At 43.4% G+C, this 15,546-nt stretch overlaps 2 protein-coding genes across 14 annotated transcripts; one reads left to right on the top strand and one right to left on the bottom strand.

Annotated features, from left to right (window-relative positions):
* Positions 1-394: 394 nt before the first annotated feature.
* On the bottom strand, positions 395-10,945 carry CFAP210 (cilia and flagella associated protein 210). 2 transcript variants are annotated; one of them, XM_090045506.1, is made up of 8 exons: positions 10,688-10,945; positions 9,345-9,518; positions 9,042-9,235; positions 8,033-8,189; positions 6,970-7,109; positions 6,276-6,468; positions 3,111-3,275; positions 395-1,290 (listed from the first exon to the last, which is right to left on the bottom strand). In XM_090045506.1, the coding sequence occupies exons 1-8, from the start codon at positions 10,943-10,945 to the stop codon at positions 931-933; spliced, it is 1,641 nt and encodes a 546-aa protein (XP_089901632.1). In that variant the 3' UTR covers positions 395-930. The 2 variants fall into 2 exon arrangements, 1 of the variants encoding a protein (XP_089901632.1); XR_016442071.1 differs by lacking the exon at positions 395-1,290 and having other exon boundaries at positions 3,141-3,275; positions 3,996-6,468.
* PHOSPHO2 (phosphatase, orphan 2) lies at positions 6,557-13,332 on the top strand. Of its 12 annotated transcripts, XM_090045510.1 has the most exons (4): positions 6,618-6,772; positions 7,079-7,212; positions 7,517-7,590; positions 11,956-13,331. In XM_090045510.1, the coding sequence occupies exons 3-4, from the start codon at positions 7,568-7,570 to the stop codon at positions 12,701-12,703; spliced, it is 771 nt and encodes a 256-aa protein (XP_089901636.1). In that variant the 5' UTR covers positions 6,618-6,772; positions 7,079-7,212; positions 7,517-7,567; the 3' UTR covers positions 12,704-13,331. The 12 variants fall into 12 exon arrangements, with proteins under 12 accessions (XP_089901635.1, XP_089901636.1, XP_089901642.1 ...); XM_090045509.1 differs by having other exon boundaries at positions 6,557-6,772; positions 7,079-7,590; XM_090045516.1 differs by lacking the exons at positions 7,079-7,212; positions 7,517-7,590.
* Positions 13,333-15,546: the final 2,214 nt, after the last annotated feature.

The raw sequence follows: 15,546 nt of genomic DNA, 5'->3' as shown, positions 1-15,546 counted from the left end.
AGATGTGAATGTCAGTCTTAGCCAGAAGTAACAGTATCTAGTATCTGTCAGGCAATGTGATAAATGTTAATAACTGCTGAATTTCTTACCATCTGTGATTGTACAGAAATTATTCTGTCTTTTCTGGATCAGGAAAGAACTTGTTGACTTGGTCTATTATCTTATCAAACTCAACAGTAAGTAACGCTCTTTAAGATTCCACCATTAGGCTTGGTCTGGAAAATGTCACCGTCTTCAAATAGTAATTGCTAAGGTATAACAGACTTTCCTGAATGTAATGAAGTTTTTTCTTAATGTAGTGCAAGAATAAAATCTATGAATCTAAGATAATAGTAAGGAAAATTCTATTCTGATAATGAACTAACATTTTTGGCTGACTTAAAATTTACTAAAATGGAGAATCTGAAAGAATATTTTATGTGGAATATGAAATTTGTTTCAATCCTTTTTTAGAAATATTAAATTCTCTTACATTTTGTTACTTAGTTTTGTATTTGTTTCACATGTATTTGGTCTCTTTTGATGGTAAGTTTTTAGGAGCTGCTGATTAAGAATGCAAGTCAAATGCAGCAGTTAAAAACAAATTACAGGGGAGGTATAAAATACTGGTTTTGAAACTAAAAATTGAGACTCAAATATTCTGTTTTTTGAAAAATAAGTATTTTATATATGAATAAAGTTTTACAGTAGTTATTCATCATTTAGGTTAGCCCTACTGTGGTTAACTTTCACTTATTGTGGAGTAAATGTATGCACACACAAAGTTTATTACAGATGTACAGTAAGTTCCTGTACCTTTCAGTTTCCTGTACTTTGTTCATATGTCCATTCCCACAGATTACCTGCAAGCCTGTAGTTCTTTAATACCATTTTTACAGTGTAAATCTCTTAAAGATTTATTGAAGTTTTTCAATTCAAAAGGGTATTTTTCTATGTAAAACCTGGTCTTGATTTAGTTGTTTGTACAGAATCATTGTCAGGTACTGCTTTAATTTCTTGAGCGGTGTTAGAGCTACAAGAAGGTAGCTGAATTCCACTGACATCTTTTGTTAGATAACTAGGTCTTATTTTTCCTCTTTCTCTGTAAATTGGTCCATGGCCTGCAGCAGTTCTTTCCTTGGCTGCTTTGAGAAGAGGATAAAGATTTCGTGCTATTTTGGATTCTGATTCAATGACTTGCTTTGCATATTCTTGAAATTCCTGCTCCTTGTAAATTGCAATAATTTCTCTCTGAGCATCATAATCCAGTTCTTTTTGCTTTTCCTGCTCTCTTGTTGCCCGTCTTTCAGCCTGTTAAAGGAAAGGAAATAACAGAAGCCCAAATATTTACATGCAGTGAAGCTGTAACAGAATAACTCTAAAGTTATGGAAGTCCTGAGGTAACACTGACTTTTTAAAATAATTTGGTCTAAATATCTATTTAATATAAACATTATTATTCATAGCAGAAACTGGTTAGAGTTGCTTAACTGACATTCTTTATTTGTCCACAAAACAAATACAGAAAGATGGAGGATATGGGTCACAGGCATGTACAGGGGTCTTTATTACAGCAGGCTCATCATTGTCCTGGGTGTGTAATTCTCAGCAGTGTTGCCTTGGCCATTTTCAAGGGGCCTAGGTCAACCTTTAAAATACGGATAAGCAAAAGGCCCTAAAGCCTGTTGCTGAGGCTAGGGACAGAAATTACAGATTCACCAGTACAAGTGATTGGAAACCAGTTCAAATCTGTAACACAATAGAAGTTCAGTGCACATAAATCACTTTCAAAATGGCTGAAACGGGTTTAAGATAAACCTGGATGGATGAAGTATCAGACTTAACTGATTGAGGTTAAAAATGGTTTATGGCATTTCTGCCATAAATGAAGGGGGATTTAACAACAGCCTTCAACCACCTGAAGGATGGTTACAAAGGATATGGCTAGACTGTTTTCAGTAGTGGCAGATGATAGAACAAGAGACCAGTGGTCTCAAGTTGCAGCAAAGGAGGTTTAGGTTGGATATTAGGAAGAACTTTCTCAGTAAAAGGGTGATGAAACACTGGAACAGGTTATCTAGAGAGATGGTGGAGTCTCTGTCCTTGGAGGTTTTTAGAGCTCAGCTTGACAAAGCCCTGACTGGAATGATCTAGTTGGGGGTAGTCCTACTTTGAGCAGGGGGGTTAGACTAGATGACCTCCTGAGGTCCCTTCCAACCCTAATTTTCTATGATTCTATGAAACCCTCCTTTTTACTTTACCAGGGATATAAATCCCAACTAATTAACACCTTCCAGGCTCACAAAAGATCTGGTTCAGTCCAGTTCCAAAAGTTTCAGTAAAACAAACCCTCCCTCTGCCTGAAGAAGGGTGTTTGTACCTGAAAACTTGCAAAGAACAATTTTTCCAAATATTTAGTTGGTCTAGTAAAAGATATCACATTTACCCAAAGAATCTTGTCTGTCAGTAAAACAAAGACATTTAAATAAAACCAATCAAAGATAATTTATTAGAATATTAGAATGTGCCACCTATAAATATGGGGTATAGGCTGAAGGAAAATTTGGAGAACATGGCAAAGTCAAGGAAACCTGCTGCCAATATGCATACCACCCTCCTCCCATCTCGTCTTCCCAGCTGGTATAGGTAAAAATCTATATTGTGCTTTCATGGGTAGCTAAATAAACTTTGGGATAAGATTTTGGTTTTTGTGTTTTATAGTAGAAGTAAATAAAAGGTCAAGCTGAAGACCTGTTTTTGCATCTTTTATTAGTAGCCAACCGTCACGGTTACCTGTAATCTGGGTAAGAGCAGATACCAAATTATTTTTACATAAACCAGCCTAGTTGTTGTCGTTATTTGGTGTCATATTTTGGACCCCTGGAGATGAAAGGATCTAGATCCGATTTCTAATCCTCTGATCTAACTGCACTCCCACTTTAATATAAAGTCTGCTGAAAGTTCCTATACTTGAACTCTAAGAGTAACAATTCTTAATGTTCTCAGGATAAAAATACTCATACATGCTCTTGCTTTGAACTCGACTTTGATAATAGAAACATTAATACAAAAATCTTGTGCCATCAACATGCATTGAAATTTCTAAAATATCAGCTAATTCCTCTATTTACCATTTGCTGGATTTGAAATTCTTTTGTTTTTATGTTTTCATTGTGTTGTCTTTGTTTCTTTTCTTTTTCCATTTCTAGATAGATGCGATCTGCTTCTGTTAATTCCTGAAGCTTTTTCTTAGCTTCCAATCTTTCCTCTTGCTCTTTTTCTTTTTTCATTTTCATCTGTTTTGTGAAAGAAAGTTAATTCAGCCAACAGATTTGGAAAATGTATTTTTAGAAAACCCTTCTATAGGAAAGAGAAACAAAAATACTCAAAGAATCAGAGTTAAGAAACAGTGATTCTTAACTTAAGATACAGTTAAGAAACGTGTCCATGAGGGGCCAGCGGGGAAGGTTATGCTTAGGGGCAACCAGCACGGGTTCATTAGAGGCAGGTCCTGTCAGACCAACCTGGTGGCCTTCTATGACCAGGTCACAAAATCCTTAGATGCAGGGGTAGCAGTGGATGTAGTCTTTCTGGACTTTAGGAAGGCCTTTGACACTGTCTCTCACCCCATTCTCATTAAAAAACTGGGGGACTGTGGTGTCAACACCTACACAGTCAAATGGGTCGCTAACTGGCTGAAGGGGTGCACCCAGAGAGTGGTGGTGGACGGGTCATTTTTGACCTGGAGGGATGTGGGCAGTAGGGTTTCACAGGGCTCGGTCCTCGGGCCCGCACTGTTCAACATCTTCATCAGTGACTTGGACAGGGGCGTAAAAAGCACCCTGTTCAAATTTGCTGACAACACTAACGTGGGGGGATGTGGGCATGCTAGAACGAAGGAATAGGCTGCAGTCAGACCTAGACGGTTACAAGGGTGGGCAGATGAGAACAGGATGGGTTTCAATACTGACAAGTGCAAGGTGATGCACCTGTGGGGGGAAGAACCAGCAGCATACCTACAGGCTGGAGAACTCCCTTCTTGTCAGTACAGAGGCAGAAAAGGATCTTGGAGTCATCATTGATGCCAAAATGAACATGGGCTGGCAGTGTGGCGATGCGATCAGGAAGGCCAACCGCACCTTGTCATGCATCCACAGATCATCTCGAGCAGGTCCAAGGAGGTGATCCTCCCCCTCTATGCGACACTGGTCAGGCTGCAGTGGAGTGCTGCATCCAGTTCTGGGCGCCGCACTTCAAGAGGGATGTGGACAACATGGAGAGGGTCCAGAGGAGGGCCACTCGTATGATCAGGGGGCAGCAGGGCAGGCCCTACGAGGAGAGGCTATGGGACCTGAACCTGTTCAGCCTCCACAAGAGAAGGCTGAGAGGGGATCTAGTGGCCTGTTACAAACTAGTCGGGGGATCAGCAGGCATTGGGGGAGCCCCTGTTCCCCCGAGCGCTACCAGGATTGACTAGAAAAAATGGTCACAAGCTGGCAGAGGGTAAATTCAGATTAGACATCAGGAGGCGCTACTTCACGGTCAGGGCGGCTAGGATCTGGAACCAACTTCCAAGAGAAGTACTGGCTCCTACCCTGGGGGTCTTTAAGAGGAGGCTAGATGTACACCTTGCTGAGGTCATTTGACCCCAGTACTCTTCCTTGCCATGGCAGGGGGTCGGACTTGATGATCTGCTCAGGTCCCTTCCTACCCTACCAACTACAAAACTATTAGCTGAGGCTTTCAAAAACTAATTTGACACCCCTACATTCGTTTTCCTTTGATGTCAAAGTTAGTAACTGATTACCCATGTGTCTTTGCCTACCTGTCTACAGTCAAAGAGTAAGAAAGAATTGCCCAGAAACATCTCATACTGTTCTCTTAAAACGCTCACTTACAAAACAGTTTTCAAGCTGGCCCATGAAGCACTTACTGGTGGGCCACAGAAAGCTACTGTTGGCAAAATCCCTTTACCCCTAAATGCTGAATCCTTTTGCAAGACAGTAAAAATACATTACTTTCCCAATATTATGTTTCCATGTAAGGAACCATTGGTGTTCCAGCAACGTTATAAAGTCCCAAACAGAAGGTGAATTTCACTGTACAGAAATGAATAGGAGAAATAATCTAGAAACCTGCCCTAAGAGTATAAAAATTATATTTGGCTGGTGACACACACAAGCCTTATTACTTTGTTGTGAAATTTCCACTGTCCAGAAGTTACATACCCAAGAACTTTAGCACTTAAGCTGATTAACAATGATAAAAAGTCACCCAATAAAAGGCCATAACTGTGTCATGCCCATGCCAAAATCTGCCTCTTTTAGTGGACTCTATCCAAATTTACAGATTCTCTGTCCTTGCCTAGAATAAACTCTGCTTCAGAGAGGCTTAACTACACATTTTGATGCCCAGGGCAAAAGCAGAGATCCCAAAGAGTGGAGGCTAAGTGCCAGGGAGTTTTATGGCTGATGGAGCTGGAGCATGGGCCACCATTCTTGACATCTCCACTTTAAATCGGCACCTGGGGCTCATGCCCCACTCACCCATACCTAATTAAGTTACTGCTGCTTTGGGTTCCTACCTCTGAGCTGTGAAGAGAGTGGTTCCCTAGGTACAGCTCTTAAAACGTTATACTTTCTATGTGGCAGTGATAGGGGTGTGTTCGGGAGAGTGATTGGAACAAGAATGAATGCAAGACTTGGGTATGCATGAAGGAATCTCCAAATTAAAGTTACAGGAACAAGAGAGGCCAGATTATTCAAAGACCCTGCTCACCCTCATTAAATATGATGGAACTCTATCAGTCTTTAAAGGTCCTTGCCGTCCTCAGGCAAAGAAAGGCCTTTCTCATGTAAGGAAAGTGCTGTGTATTTACCACTTGCTCTTGACCCTACAGGATAGCAGGACGGTTCCATTACAGAAGAGCTATATTTTTTTTCTAAAAAGTGCCAAGAGTATGTTAGGCACACTACAGCTAAAAAAACCCCTCCCACCTCCCCAGCTGCTTGAAATAATGGATACTGAAATTTAAAATGGTTGCATAATTGACAAGGATAATACAGCCTTCCCATGACTGTTTATAAAGCACCATCACCTACAGCTTGCTTAAAAAATAATGTATATTGGTACATGATGATGTACATTAGTTGAAAGTGTTGAAAAATGAGGGGTTCACTGAAAAAGGAAAGGTACTGAAAACTAAAAATACTAAAAAATATACTGCTGTTTCCAAAAATCCTTCTAAGAAGAATGTCTGTGCCATTAAACTCCTTTTTCTTTAAGAGAATTCTTACGACAGCAGCTCTGTACTCTGCAATTGATTTCAATTCGGCCATATGTTTTTCCTCTTTTTCTTTGAGTTGTTCTTCCCACACAGCTTCTTTCTCTGCAACAGCTCTAGCAACACGTTCATCTTCCTCCTGAAATGTCTGTTTCATCTGTGCAGCCAGACGGTTAATAATATTATCCTGACGTTCCTGCATTAGCCTGTAGCACAACAGCAATTAATGTAACATGTCAATGTTACACAGACAAGCCTGGCTTTCTTACAAGTATCTCATTATACCCTGATTGATTAATATGAATGTCAGATTAAGTAATCAGGTCTTTTTCTTCCCTTGTCTTTCTCCTTCAAGGAAATCATAGCCATATCACCATAACATTCTCCATCACAATTTGGACCGTTTGGAGATGAGATGAAAAGACTCCAACATACTGATGTGGTATTTTAAAAGAACAGTAAGATCCCAGAGAACACTCCCAGTATCTCTGATTACAGAAGATGCAAAAGGTGAGAAAATAATTCCTCTCAAATACTTTCCTCTTTTTTCAAAATAGAATTTTACTATCCAGAAGCATTGTGTGGCTAGGCTACCTATTACTATACGGGTTTCTTTGGCTTCACTTTGGATATTAGTGTGGAAATACTGGAAATAGCATGACAAAGACTTAATTGTGAATCTGTGCTTTATCTAACATTGCACCCACCTGTTCATTTCAGCTTCTTTTTCTCGTCTCAGCTTGGCCAAAGTTTGTTTTGCTTTAAAATGAGCTCTAATTTTATCATTTTCCTCCTCTTCTTTTTGCTCCTTTACAGCTTTAAGAACATGCTGATCAGCAATGTACTCCTTTTTAAACAAAAATGTCCTGTTATTTACTAAAGATGGGCACCTAAGTCTTTGAAAAGAAGGAATTGAAAAGACAATTGGGCAGGGATTTACACCAGAATATGTAAGTTCCCTAGGCTTGCACAAGGGGGAAGACAAGGATCTAGAACAGCGGTTCCCAACCTTGGGGCAATGCCGGTGGTGCCGCACACAGAAGACGAGCTGCGCTGTGTGCCGGGAGCTCCCCTGACCCCGGGCCGCCACTGTCCCACTCCGCTTCCAGCGGATAGCAGCAAAAAAAGGTTGGGAACCACTGATCTAGAAGAACAATATTGTTCTTGCTTTAATAAACTACCTTAAATTATGGCCAACTTACAATGAATTGCTGCAAAAGTATGAATGATATTTTCCTGTATGTGAATTTCTAGATCTGAGCTCCCTGAAGGACAGAACAAGAGGCTGCTGGACATCAAGCCAGCATGTGGGCCAGCAGTTCCTATTTGTGAGTGACTCTCATTATGAAAGGGAATAAAATAAAATAATCTAGTTATACTGACAACTTGATGCCATTTTTCTTTCCTAATAAAGGAAATTAGAACAGCTCAGTTTAATGGAAGTTTTAAAATTGGAAATATTCTCCTTGTTATGTGCAGCATAATTCTTACCAAGGACGATGCACAGTCTTAGCAACTATCATGTTGCTGTTTCAGTGAAAATTAATGGGTCTGTTGTTAAAAGGGAAGCCCCACCTAGAGAATAGGTACTGAAGAGAGTAACATAAATGGCAAAGTAGGGTGTTGTTACTGTGGCAAAACTGTGACTTCACTGGAATTTGTGGGAGTTGAACACCTTTGAAAATCTGGTCATATCTTAAAAAGAGAAACATATTTGTGTAGGCATCCAAAGAGAGAGAGATTTGGACTTTCTACTTTTCTGCTACTTACAAGATGAGCCCTCTTGTGTTCAAGTTTTTCTTTCTCCTTCTTTTCCTTTTCTCTCAGAACATCCAACTCGTATAACCTGGTCAGTCTTTGAATTCCTTCAGCTTCTCTTTTTGCCTCAAGCTTAGCTAATTCTGCCTGGTGCTTATGTTCCTTTATTCTGCAACATAAATGGAAATATTAATAATGGACAAGGAAGAAAACATATGTACTAAATAACATTTACACATTTCTAAAGGTTTTAACAATGTTGGATTATATAAATTGAAGGCAGGTAGAGTGATGGGGTCCAGGAGTTGAAGCAGTGCATCTTAAAGTCCCAAGCTCAGCCTAAGGCTGAGCATTGGTGTCAGCCCAAGGCAAGAGATAACCACTGAAAACTAAATTGGCAAGGGGGACCTAGGCACCTAAATGCACTACTTTGCAATGGACATTGATTAGGAGAGCCTTGTATACCACTAATGCAGTATCAGGGAACTGAGTAGACACTACCATAACCTAAGCTGATGAAAAGTATGTGGAATCCAGCAGTCGGGTCCACTCTCAACAGACCCTTGTCCATCCTGACAGTGGGACTGGGGCTGGCTGTGACAACTGCATTGTATTCCATCAAAATGTACTTAAGCAAACAGATGGAAGATGCACTTGGTGATCTCCTGTGTAATGCCCAATTTTGTTGTAGTCTCCATACAGTATAAATTTCCTAGAAGTAATGTGTTACATTGTAGAATTGTCTCCCAAGGATCATATTGGAAACTGCTTTCCAAATGAAGCTGGACTGGATAGCATGGTAGGTCAGGTAATATAAGTAGAACAGTGCTGTGCTGGGGAGATAAGACTGGCTGCTATAAAAGGTCTTTTATCTCTACTGAGATAACAGCTCACTTTCTTTTGTGTTATTTTTGCAGTAAATGAACTAGGTTTAGCAGCATGATTCAAATGTATGCATAGAAAAAGAGAGTGAGTTTAGATAAGAAACATTACAGGTCAGAAACAGGCCTATTTTACATACTGTTCCAGCTGGTCTCTGCAAAGTGCCTGTTGTTTCATGTGGCGTTCATGTGCCTTTTCCTGTTCTTCAAGGATTGCTTTCTCACGCTCATGTTCCATTTCTTTTTCTCTTTTTTTGTTAATGTCTGTTTTTTTCTTTTTAAATTCAATCTGAGCCTCCCTTTCCCTTAGAACCTCGGTAAGTAGAAGTGCTTGCTACAAAATAGAATGGGGACATTTTGTATGGTCACTTTATTGCACATGTGGTTATTGCCAAAGAAATTGAATACAATTTGAATGTAAAGATGACAAACTGTCTACAGACATGTAACCCTTTCACTCTGTCAGTCTGATAATACTGATATATTTTTGCTGCTTCAATGGCCTCTTTTCTCATTGCTGCTTGTAACTGTGCTTCTTCCAAATCAAGCTTTTTTTTTTCTTCCTCTTCCCTTTCTTCACGCAACTTTCTGGCTTCAAGGTTCTTCTGTGCCAGGCCCTACAATGCAGATAAAATCACTCTCTATTAGAGGAAACAGTGAAAAATGTTTGTGCAAAATCTTGAATGCTAAGACAAAATTGGCAAGAATTTGGTTAGCTTATTTCTGTGTCTAAAATGAATTGTCAAACCTTTTTATACTGTGCTTCTGTCCTGTTCTTAAATCTGGATTCAGATTTAAAAGCATGTTTTATGTGAGGGTCCTGTAAGTAATTAGAGTAAGCTTTCCTCCACTGGAAAAAAATGTATGAGGATCCCTTTGGATATCAGTGAAGTGCAGAAATCTCTGAAGTAATCTTGGCACAGGCAAATATGCGCCAGGTCCCGCACACCCTTAGGGATGGCTTTGGTTGTATACATTAGACTAAGCTGGTGGTGCAGGCAGCATTGCCTCATGCATAGCACCATTTTCAGCACTATTGCAATGAAACAATAATAAATGGGTCCAGTTTAAGTTAGTGTGTCAATTTAGGTAGACCAAGTGTGTGATTACTTGAGTTGGAATTAGGTATGTAATGGTAAGTTTAGAAGTGTAAGGCTTCTGGTGATATTCTGACTATGGAAATACGTGAAACAGGAACCCTATAGGGAAGGATGTCAAATGTATGGCCCGTGGGCCAGGTCTGGCCTGCAAGGCCACTAGAGGGGCTGAGAATTCAGGAGTGGGGTAATCATGGTAAGGTCCACGGCTAAAATCCTTCGTACAGTGCTTCACAGGGGCTATGGTCATGGCACTTTTTTTAGTTTGGAAAATGTTTTGTGTTCCAAGTCAAATTAGCCAGATCATTTCCAAAACCTTTTGCTTAAGCAAAGCTCAATTGTTCAAACACCATACGTGTGCTGCAACCAGCAAGTATCTTAGCTTCAGCTGCTTCCACAGCCATCGACAGCCCACAGGTCCAGCGGCGGAGCCAGGGTTCAGATACTCTCAAGTTCTCGCCCCCAGCCAAGGGCTACAGGATCAAGCTAGAGGTTGCTGCTGGAGCATAGCTCCCCCTGCCCTGGCTGCTCCTGTGGAGCGAGGAAGAGGGAGCCCTGGGAGTGTGTCTGCAACAGGCGGGGTTAACAGCGCTGGCTGGAGCTCCTCCCTTGTCCGTGCGCGAGAGGGAGGGAGGGAGCGAGCGAGCGAGCGTGGCCGAGTGGGAGAAACCCCGCGCGCCGGCCCTTACCGCCACGGTGTTGGGCCAGTGCTTGGTGAGGGCCCGGGACCGCTCGTGCAGGGCCCTGCGCTCCCTCCTCTCGGCCTGGGCCCGCGCGGCCTCCCTGTCGGCGCGGCCCACGCTGTCCCGGATCCGGTCCCACTCGGCGCGCGGCAGCACCAGCACCTGCCGCAGCTCCGCCACCCCTGGGGCTGCAGCCGGCACCGCAGGGGGGGCCCCCGACCCCAGCCATGGCCCCGGCCCTCGCCGCCCCGCGGCGCCGTCCATGGCTCGGCCAGACGCGCGCCCGTTACCGGGGCAACCGGGATGAGCAGCGATGGGGTCACGCGATTGGCTGGCCGCGCCCCTGTGACGTGGCGCGGGGCCGGAAGTTAGGGGGTGGGAGCGGTCGTTGGCGTTGGCCTGGGCCGGGCCGCAGGCGGCCGGAACCGGGGCAGGTGAAGCCGGGTCACGTCACGTCCCGCGGGGCTGGGGCCGACGGCGGCCACAGGTCCCCTGGGTCGCGCCGGTACAGCTCCGCCTCGCCCTCGGGGTTGTGGCGATGCAGCCCGGGGCTGCAGCATCCTCCTGTCGGCGCTGTGGGGCAGTCTGACGTTACTCGAGCAGGAGCTGGGTAGCGCAGCCCAGTGCCGCCTCGGCCCGGCCCGACTGACCTCCAGAGGCTCAGAGGGCGCCAGCGCATCAGGGACCTGTAATGTGCGGACGCTGGTGCTTTAGGTGCCTGTGGCGTGGGATAAGTTCAGCCTCACCCTTGTTTTCTTCTCACAAGCGCTTTTTGCTTTCATCAAATTGGCTCCAGCAATGTTCCCGGGTTTCCAGGTTAGGAGAGGAGCAGGGCTTGAGTCAACAGCGCCGCAGCAGCTCCAGCTGCATTTATTTGAGGTTTCTGCAAGATACCTCTGAGGGCTGGTTTTCGGCCAGTGTTGTAGATGAAGGATTTGAGACTGAAGTTCTGGCTGTGTAGCTGTTGGTGTCCAAGGGTCTCAAGACTGAGTGTGCAAAAGATTGGAAGGATGAGTGAGTGTGGTGTTTAGCTATTCTTTAATCATTTGGTTAAAAAGCATAGGTGGATGTTGTATTAGACCTTTGCCAACTCTTTGCTACGTTCAGCATAACGTCTCCCTCAGCTGTAGCATGCAGAAGTAGCTGGCTATGTTTAAATGTTCATCCTGGCTTTCTTACAACATTTTCCACTTTCAGGGAGGAAATCAGGGTAGGAATTCAGCATGTAGGAAAAGCCCTGCTTATATCAACACAGTATTTGTTTCTCTTTTCAGAATAGACTCTTACCAGTCAACTATGAAGTTTCTGTTGGCTTTTGACTTTGACTACACACTCATAGATGAAAACAGTGACACCTGGATTGTGAAATGTGCTCCTGAGGAAAAGCTGCCTATTGGAATAAAGAGTTCATATAAAAAAGGACATTGGACTGAATACATGGGCAGAGTGTTTATCTATCTGGGGGACAATGGAGTGAAAGAAGCTGAGATGAAAAGAACGATGACAACAATCCCTTTCACTACAGGAATGACAGATCTTCTAGGCTTCATTGGCATGAACAAAGAACTCTTTGATTGCATAATCATTTCTGATTCTAATACAGTATTTATTGACTGGATTTTACGTGCTGGCAACTTTCACAGGGTGTTTGATGAAGTGTTTACAAATCCTGCAACTTTCAGTGACACTGGATATCTTACTGTGCAGAATTTTCATAATCATTCCTGTGCAGAGTGCCCTAAGAACTTATGCAAAAGAAAAGTTTTAGAAGAATTTGTAGATAAGCAGTTACAGCAAGGAGTAAACTATACCCAAATTGTGTATATAGGTGATGGAGGCAATGACCTGTGTCCAGTAAAATTTTTAAAGAAAAATGATACTGCTATGCCTAGACAAGGATATACATTAGAGAAACTGATTTCTCAAATGTCTCAAGATCTCAGTCCCATAGAGTGTTCTGTTCTAGTTTGGTCATCGGGTATTGAAATACTCTCTTATTTGAAAATACTTGTAAAGGAGTAATTCAGAATATAGAGATGGATAATAGGAAATTAGTAAAGATGTCTTGTATTGCTTGGAGAGAGTAATGTAACTACATTTGCCTGCTATTATGAAGTTGGAATGTTGTTATCTGAAAATAAGGTTATGAAGTGCAGTATAAAAAAACTATTCTGTTCCCTTTTCGTCTAAGTGGGAAACTGATGATATTGAAATGTGTTTCGTGTATGAGAATAAATAGTGCAGGTCTTTCAAGTCATCAAAAGGGTAAGGAGAGAGAGAGAGGGAACATAAAAGAGGATCAGCTATTACTCTAGTTTTTCAGGTCTCTACTTGTTTGTGTCAGTTAGTCATGTAACAGATGGTCTGTCTTCACATGTTGGGGAGGGAGATGTGGTTAGCGCACAGAACGATGCCTCTGTCCATAAAGGTGTTCTAGGTACTAAGAAAAAGAAAAAGTACTGCAACTGTTGTTCTCATATTTGTTAAAATAGCATAAATATTCTAATTTGTAAATTATTTAGTATGTTTCAGATCTACTTGGCTTAAATATTTGTATTTTAAAATATTAAATATTTTACTAAATATTTTTATAATTGTTGAAGCCAATAAAGCTGCACATTTCTTACCTAACAAAAGCAGTGTAAATTGTGCGATATATTCTAGCTGCCTTTTTTGATTTAAAATACATTTTGGAAGGTCTGAAAGTAGTTCAGGAACCTGGGGATAGCTGCAGATTTCTGACCCTACTCCAGGAGCAGCGTAAACGCTGGGCTTTTCTCAGCAATACAGCAGTCTCCCATTCTGCTGACTGCTACCACAGCAGTAAGTTGCTTCTATCTCCTAGAACAGTGGTGGTTCTCCATCTTTTTATACTTGGGACACTCCTCCAGAACATTTTAGAATTTAGCAGCACCCCATTTAAAAGATTAATATAAAGGTATTATGACATAAACATACTTTTTGATGGATTATATAATTACAGCATATTATATATACTTCAGGCTGCTGATGGGGAGTGCTCCCTGGCTGTGTCTGGTCTAGCGCATGTTTGCTTCCTGCACAGCAATGGATTCCCACATATGGCTCTGGGTCAGTAGTAGGGATTAGGAACCGCTAGGCAAGTTCTTAGTTATCCCAGGGCAATTCCCCTTGAATTCCAGCCCTGGAGCAGAGGTGCTGGGCTGCATAAACAATGAGGGGAGTGCTATGGAATGGGCAAAAGGAGGCTTGGGCGTGGGAGGGGGGCAGGTCAAGGGAGTGCTGTGGTGAAGTCTCTATGACTGCCATGGCCAAGTGGAACTAAGCCATGTACCTTAGTTTTCAGGAGACGCACTGAGTCAAACAAAAGTTTCAGGAAAGCAGCATGCTTGCCTCCATTATGTAATGCAGGCAGGTGCACTCTCCTGCTACGGTGACTTTCTAGTTCAGCTCTCATGTGCCTCCTGAAGAATGAAGCATGTGAGCAGTTTCATCCCACAGTAGCAGTTGGTGCCAATATCACAGCAGCCCCAGGTTTCTCTCACTGCAGTTGAGAACCACTGCCGTAGACAGCTAATGCAGAAGAGAACCCCAGAGTTGTGATCTGTGTCTGTGCCACTACTACTTTCTCCTTTGTCATATGGGAACCTGCTGCTTTTGCTCAACTTTCACCATTAGTGGGGCTGCCACTCATTTTTTTTATATAAGTTTCTTTCCCAGTTCCTGCTTGCTTAACATTGATAATGGGGAGTGAAAGGAAAGGGGAGAATTCAGCTTTTACAAGCCATTTGAGCTTGCATTTTAAATCTCTGCAAGCCACCAGGGTTGCAGTGTATTTTAAGTTCTTACCGGTAGTTTCTTAAAACCAGTGGCAAATAGTTGCTTCTTTTGTTGACCTCTAAATACTAATGTAGTATATTTGATGGTGGTGGTGGTTGAAAGCGGGGTGGCTAATTATTAATAAGCCATATCGGCCGGTACCAATCCAATTGCTGATATGCAGCCTGGCAGCTTCAAGAGCAGCATCCAGCTGTTAAGTCTGTTGGGGATGAAAGTGGGGAGGGAAGGGATGTGGGGAAGGAAGATTGAGGGCCCCCCCGGTGTTGAAGGAGGGAGAGGGGCTGAGGCAAGGGTAGGCGCCACTGGGGTGAGCCATGGCGCAGGACAGAGCTGCAAGCTGCTCCTCTGGGGTGTGCAACACCTCCAACTACTATGTGCACCCCTGGGGGAGATCTGGGGGACATATGCCCTCCAGATCAGTGTGCGGGGCAAGGGTGGGCTGCCACTGTGGGCTGGGGCCAGGGCCGGTACCAGGCTCTTCCCAGCAGGGGGTTGAGCCAGGGCTATGCTTGGGTAGGTGGCAGCGGTGCTGGAAGGGATGACGGAGGAGGCTATGGTGAATTTTGTGGTAGTTGCAGCCCCCACAAACCACCCCTCCTGGCATCACCGCTGCCTGTCCTGAGCACAGTTACAGCCCAGCCCCTCCACTGGGAAGAGCCTGGCACCACCCCACCTCTAGCGTGCAGCAGCAGCCCACCCTCACCTTGCACACAGATCTGGGGGGGCACATGTCCCCCATGACTCCTCTGGGGTGCAGGTAGTGGCGGGAGTTGCACCACCTGAACGAGCTATGACTCCATCCTATACCCCGCCCTGGCCATGCAGTGCCTGTGTCCCCCACTCCCTCCCTCACTATGGGAGCCTTAATCTGTGCCCCCACCCCGCTTCCCTCCCCTTCATCCCAACAGACTTACCAGCCCAATGCTGCTCTTCAAGCTGGTGGGCTGGCTGTGTGCATGCTGTGGCTGCGCTCATGCACATGGCATTTTTTGGTGGCTTTATCTTGTGAATCACGTGTAACTGTTTGCATGCCTAACAGTTTGCTA

This window comes from Crocodylus siamensis, chromosome 4, assembly GCF_052110815.1.
Source record: "Crocodylus siamensis isolate JL-2025a chromosome 4, ASM5211081v1, whole genome shotgun sequence".
NCBI classification, from domain to species: Eukaryota; Metazoa; Chordata; order Crocodylia; family Crocodylidae; genus Crocodylus; species Crocodylus siamensis.
The sequence above is the reverse complement of the archived record's forward strand: the minus strand, read 5'-3'. Positions and strand labels throughout refer to the sequence as shown.

What these genes read in the sequence shown, in the direction of transcription:
- CFAP210 (XM_090045506.1), bottom strand. Translation starts at nt 10,945, where the DNA reads ATGGACGGCGCCGCGGGGCGGCGAGGGCCGGGGCCATGGCTGGGGTCG. An exon ending in TGCAGAGACCAGCTGGAACA is followed by an intron (nt 8,190 to 9,041) that starts GTATGTAAAATA and finishes TTTATGTTGCAG; the next exon opens with AATAAAGGAACATAAGCACC. An exon ending in CAGAGTACAGAGCTGCTGTC is followed by an intron (nt 3,276 to 6,275) that starts GTAAGAATTCTC and finishes TTCACAAAACAG; the next exon opens with ATGAAAATGAAAAAAGAAAA.
- PHOSPHO2 (XM_090045507.1), top strand. Translation starts at nt 11,373, where the DNA reads ATGTGCGGACGCTGGTGCTTTAGGTGCCTGTGGCGTGGGATAAGTTCA. An exon ending in CAATGTTCCCGGGTTTCCAG is followed by an intron (nt 11,498 to 11,955) that starts GTTAGGAGAGGA and finishes TTCTCTTTTCAG; the next exon opens with AATAGACTCTTACCAGTCAA.